The sequence below is a fragment of the Rhea americana genome, unplaced genomic scaffold (assembly GCF_003343005.1).
Source record: "Rhea americana isolate MKP2758 unplaced genomic scaffold, rheAme1 scaffold_19, whole genome shotgun sequence".
Taxonomy (NCBI): Eukaryota; Metazoa; Chordata; class Aves; order Rheiformes; family Rheidae; genus Rhea; species Rhea americana.
The window spans coordinates 3,723,346-3,729,345 of record NW_028186038.1 but is presented as its reverse complement, the minus strand read 5'-3'; the positions used below and the strand labels follow the sequence as shown (position 1 = coordinate 3,729,345).

Sequence of the window (6,000 nt, the reverse complement as noted above, 5' to 3'; positions counted from 1 at the left end):
CACCCTGAGTTAAGGCACAGCGAAGGGCGAATTAAAATCCTCAGGAGGGAAAAACRTTTCTCTAAATTCTCGAGTCAAATTCTGAGTGTCCGAAAGACAGCACACGCGGTTTTGCGATGAGGCCAAAATGTACTTTAGTTCGTATCTGCAGGGTGATGTAGGAAGATAATTGTGAGAGATAAGTTTATAAATTGAAAACAAGCGAGGAGACACACTGCTGTTTTGTAGTACAGTCTGAGAGAAATTACTTTCTTTTTTCTGGTGAAGCCGTTCGCCTGTAACGATTTAKCTGTTGCCAGGTGTCTTGTTAGGTGACTGCGCGCAGTATGAGCGACGCGCGGTGTAAGGAGCGCTCACGRCTGTGGTGTTCTCAAATAAAATGACTTTCTTTCACTGAGCAGATGCAAATCTACTTCTAAATCTGCTAATATCATGAAATCCCCAAATAAATAAAACCCTGTTTGAATTTGTAAGTATTTCTATTATAGCTTAAAGTTCCCATCCAGTTTAGAAGCTGTTATCTTCAGTCATGTGCGTGCATCTAGCTGTATATATTTGTGCTTGCTAATGTATAATCAAACTCTCATAAATCCATGCTAATGACTGCAAGTCCTATTATGAATTATTCAGTTTTTCTAATTCCTGATTGAGATAAAATGCAATACTTTGTTCAGTTRTTATAACTGCATCCTTGATTTAATTATTCATAAGATCATAATGAAAGGGAATATATTTTGTAAATATAACTGCTTAATATTATGGCACTTCAATACAGCAMTCTGGTATTGAATCTTTAGTGAGCAATGAGTAGCTCATTTTTATTTGAATTATATATCATGTAGATTAATATAGATTAGTGAGTTCTGCTTTCTCGAGCTTTAAAGCTAACAATACTGTAACAGAAAATGTGTTTCTGCATTTGGTAAAATGAATGGAGTTTCCACCAGGCACTGAAGAAAAGCGAGGCTGGAAAGCTGTATTACTGCAGTGTTTTGTAATTATCTGGTACCAGCTTTATTTCCTGCCTAGTTTAACTGCATATATAATCCCTCCCGTGTCATGCAGCGACTCTTGTGACTCATACGGCTTTGAAGACACGAGTGTATTTTTACCGGTGCTGATGCGCTGCGTTACGCAGGCTCTGGCGTGTCGGGGCTCCGCGCACGCCTGCGTGGGGGCAGCCGGGCCGAGGCGGACGCCTCCAGGCTGGCGCCCGTGCGGGTGGTCTGGGCTGCCCCTCCCCTGCGCCTTCGGGAAAACAAAGTAAAAATTCAAGACTAAAGCACAGCCTTTTTTTTTTTTTTTYCMWTTTTTCCACTTTTTTCAACATATAAATAAAGGCTGAGAGGAGCAGGGAAGAGGTCTGTGCGCAGGGTGCTGCTCCGCCGCCCTCCCCGGGCCCGTGCTTTCCCGAGGAGTTTGCTTGGCGTCCCGCTCGTCACACGGCCGTGGACACCCAATTCTCCCTCTCACTGCAGACTGGAARAACGGATGCAACTGTTCTGGGGTCGTCGTTGGTCGCTGGCGGCATAAAAAGCGGTTATGTGAATAGGGGCTGGGGAGCCCCAGCCGGCTGGTGGGCGGTCGTGGGAAGCTCGATGCCCCGGGCTACCGGCTTACTGCGACGGGTCGAGTCTGGTCGCTGCYGGTGATCTCGTGCGTTGCTCAGCCGAGTTAGTGACAAAGAAGGCATTTTCCCCCAGACCGTTTTCTCTTTTCCGTGAAAAAATTAAAAARGTGCAATGCTTCAACTGAAAACCCGGGAAGCACAGTCTGAAATTCCTAGTGTCCCTGTTTGCCCACGATGATGGGCTCCTGCTCTGAGGTGGACTTTCGGTGGAGCCGCTCTGTGGCCACGAGGAGACCAGAAAGGCGGCCCCCACGTGGCACCCCGGCCCGGCAGCCCGGCCGAGACGTCCCCCCGCCCCGACCCCGGCAGTAGTTTTGGGCTCAGCTCCGAGATGGCCTTCGAGGGAAACGAAGCCGTCCTCTCTGTCCCTGGTGCCRTGACTTCATCCTACTGCTAGACTGCCGCGAGATCATGTTTCATCTGGCATCCTGAGCAGTAAACAGGGCTCAGCCAAAGCAAACGTGGGTCGGGACTTGCTAAGGGACTGCTGTAACGCGTGTGAAGTGACSCGCTCCGGAGGGTGCGTGAATGTGGAGGGGAAGGACATACGGTCATTTTTCTTCCAGCTCTCAGTCAGTGATGGGACAAGTACTCTCTTCTTCTATCTCTTTTCTCTTCCTGTTACATACCATTCATACAGTTTCTTAAATTGCTTTTTTTTCATGAACAGACATTTTACAATAGCAAGTGCTATCTGTGTTTGTGTAAGTGTTTTTAAACTTTCTAGTTGATTTTCATAAAGCAAGTGAACCTTCCTGTTTCCAAAATCWAGTATTATTTCCTAAATTAATTGTAAGAGAGTACAAAGGAATAGTCTTGTGTAGAAGTGACATGATTTCTCTAAGTGACAAATTTTTTAACGTTGAAGATAGTACTACACTTCATTTGAACTTCTTAACCTTGAGATCCKGTGATCACTTAGCTCCACCAGATAAGGTACAGCTTAAGGCACGACTATTGACTGAGATGCAGGGTAGCTGCCRTACCCCTGCGACAGGCAGCAGAACTGTGCTGGTAACGCAGGCGCTGCCCTCTCTGTTCCTGCCCTCTGTACGGTGCAGCCTCGATACCCACATGTTTTGAACTGTAGCTGTTTCTGCAAATGTTTCACTAATAGAAAATATTGCAGTTTTGTAAAGATTTTTTTTTTGGCATGACACTGCATACTAAATGCAGACAAAAGAAAGGATCTTTWTTTATTTATTTTTTATTTTATTTTATTTTATTTTCCCTAGCATATTTGGCATATTGGAGAAGTTGTCATCTAACCTTGCTGTTGACGTTCAGGAGGGGAGGGTTCTCAGTTGCTGACAGGAGCAGATCTGCAGTGGCTCCGGAGGCGCTCTTATGGACTCGAATATAATTCCCTAATAGATCAGAAGAGCACAAGGCCAGTCCTACAGAGACTGTTTTCCAAATTTTTACTTTTCCTCCTGAGTTTTAACTGGAGAGCATGGCACCTTCAGCAGCCACCCTGCAATTCTGCAGTAGCACAATCATTCCTAAAACCCATCTAGAGAAAGAAGTTTGCCCCTCTACCCCTGAGGTGGCTCAGGAGAGATTCATCTAGAAATTGGCAAAGAAGTTTGATCCTGAAAATGCATYTACCTATCTGCAGTGTGTGTGGGTGCTGAGTGGTTGTCAGGGGCTCCGCAGGTATTGAGCTACCTACGGCCCGTTGCCACCCACCGACCTGACACAATTCAAGCCTAGGCACAGTGTTGGGGGCTTTTGGTCTTCTTGGTTCCTCTTACGGTTCATCATTTTCTAACTGAGAATTGCATAACTAATGCTGAAGCACACRGCCACAGCTGCATACTTGTTAGCTGGTGGGAGGGGAGACCACCTGCCCCATTGCTCTTTCGCATGGTGGAGCCCACACGCTGCACGGACGAGGAGGGTTTGCCTATTGGGGCAGTAGGACACTGTTTGCCTACTGCTCCTTGCACTCTGGTGTCAATTTAGTTGGCTTGTGCTAGTGATTTTTTCAGTATTTGCATCTCAGTAGCGTGGCAAATGTCCGATCACAAGGTGAATTTCTCCACAAAACAGTGTTTGTGACCTGTCTGACCTGACTTGAGTCTGTTCTACAGAGCAGATATCCCGTGTCCCGCAAATCTACTAGTTTAGTTTATATTTCACTTTAACCGGAAAATTTGCTTACATGGAAATCTACAAGGCAAAATGTATGAAGTAGTGCAGTGTTCTACATTTCCTTCTTTTTCTGCGTATGAGTGCCTGTGTTTTGCGTGAGCTCGTCAGCAGAGTCATAGTTGTGTCTCTCTAGGCCTTTTGATTACGGCTTAAACTAACTGAAGCATCCAGTTCAGCCCTGGGACCCTCTAGGTATACGTGCTTTGTCCTAGGAGTGAAACTGCTTCATCAGACTATTTCTTAGCACTACATACGTCACACTTATCAAAACCCCCTCCTGTTAAATACTGAGAGCTTTAAGAGACTGTAACAAGGAATGCATTTAAGTTGGTTGTTATTCGTATGTGAAACACTGTATTTGCAAGTCAGCGTAGGAGAGCAGCTGAGGCTCGTGCGTGCAGTGTGTCGAGCTTGCGTACGGTTCGGGTGTTGTAGCTGGTTTGTGAACTTTGCTTGAACACTCCTTTCACGCTAGCCCAACTAGCAATAGTGAAGTCACTGTTACACCAGCGTGGTGGCTTAGGAAATCAACTTGCACTAAGCGACTAAACAGGATTTTTCAAGAATGGGTGTTTTTTTCCAGAGGTTCCAAAGATGGAGTCATCTTCAAACTATTTTTTTTACTCTATTTAAAACTCGCATATGCTTATACCATGCCTCACTGAAAGRCATTACCAGGTAACATCAGGATACTGTGGGTGTCAGGAGACTCCTCCATTTTCCGGTGTGTTTAACCTAAAGGGCTGGTGCTTCTCCATAGGTYTGTCACTGCAGGGTGCAATATGTAAGTACAGACTATACTACTAAAATATCTCTTGAAGTAGAGTGCATTTGATTTCGGCCTTTCAAGAGGTAYGTCTGGGTTCCGGCCCTTAGAGACTCTGACCTGTTGGCGGAGTCGTTCTCCTACTCYTAGTAGTGCTGCACCGTTGTAAAACTACTGACAGATTAAAATCCAGCCCAGTGAATTTTAATGTGAGACAGTGCTTCTGAATAGTAGTAAAGATATATTTTTATGTAGAATTAATCTTTTGTATTTCAAATAATCTGGAGCACATGCACAAAAGGCATGTTTGAGTGCAGCCTTGCCTGAACTTGGGTACTTGAAGACTGATTAAGCCCGAGTTCTGTTCCATTCAGAAGATGTTATCAAAATAGTTGTTGATCCTGGTGGTGAGTCAAGAGGTTCGGCTGGGCAAGAACTCTTTCTCTTCCCTTTCCCCAGAATATTATACCATTCTTTGATGTTGGAAAATCAAATTATTTTGCATATTACCAAATGAAATGTGTCAAAATGCTGAACTACTGTTATTTTAAATCTCTTCTCAATTAAGAAAACAAATCCAAACCCCCATACCAATCCATTCCATACAAAATATTCCATGTGTGTGTTTTATACAGGTTCCACAAAGGAATTGATTGAAAGCTGCTGTGGAGCTGGACAGCAGTGGGCTATAGACAATGGAGAATGCACAGAAATTCCTATAAGTGGAATGGACGGTGATATTTGCAGGTACGTAAGTCAAAAACTGAGCATTTCATTAATTTAGTGAGCAACCCATTAGAATAAGCCAAATATTTGGTCAGTTCACGTGATCTCCAGGAGACAGGGAACTGCTTCATTCATTTGTAAATTATTGGTAGACTAGCAATGTGAAGAAGGTTTTCCCRCTCCCTTTCTGCAATATCTGATCTAAACAAAAGCCTTCTACAGTTTCTTCTTCCTCTGTCACATGAACAGAGCACATATTTTTGTTTCCCAAATTTATGCACATCTGTGGAACTGCAGATAAATAGAAGCACAGAGTAGCTTAATGTGTTTGTCTTCCATTTGGCAAGTGCTAAATGCAATGATTATCCATATCATTAAATGATATGTTTATTGGCCAATATAAATGGCTGCTGGTTCTGCTCTCTTTATTCAGCTGGAGGGTACCAGACGTCCTGATAATGCTGCTGGATTCAGTAGCATCTGGTCTGAGCCGGGGTACCAGATTCAAACTGCTCAGCATCAGAAGGAAGGTGGTGGGACTAACATGATCATTGCMTAATGCTGACTGAATTCTTCCTCTCACTCTCTCTTCTCCCTGCTTTGCCTCCCCCTAATCTGGAATAAGCCTTTGGGAGGGCCAAAAGCAAAATTTTCTGCAACCCAAATGCTGCAGCATAAGCCAGGTGGATTCTTCTAAGACTGATCTCAGCATTTTAGCTTTAAA

The 6,000-nt window shown here is 44.3% G+C and overlaps 1 protein-coding gene across 2 annotated transcripts in view; it reads left to right on the top strand.

The window, feature by feature from the left end:
• Nucleotides 1-6,000, top strand: part of FBLN2 (fibulin 2) — a 92,339-nt gene that overhangs the window by 49,512 nt on the left and 36,827 nt on the right. For both annotated transcript variants that reach the window (XM_085302404.1, XM_085302405.1), the window contains exon 3: nt 5,186-5,297. In XM_085302404.1, the coding sequence (XP_085158530.1) occupies nt 5,186-5,297 (112 nt within the window). The remainder of the gene's footprint in view (nt 1-5,185; nt 5,298-6,000) is intronic.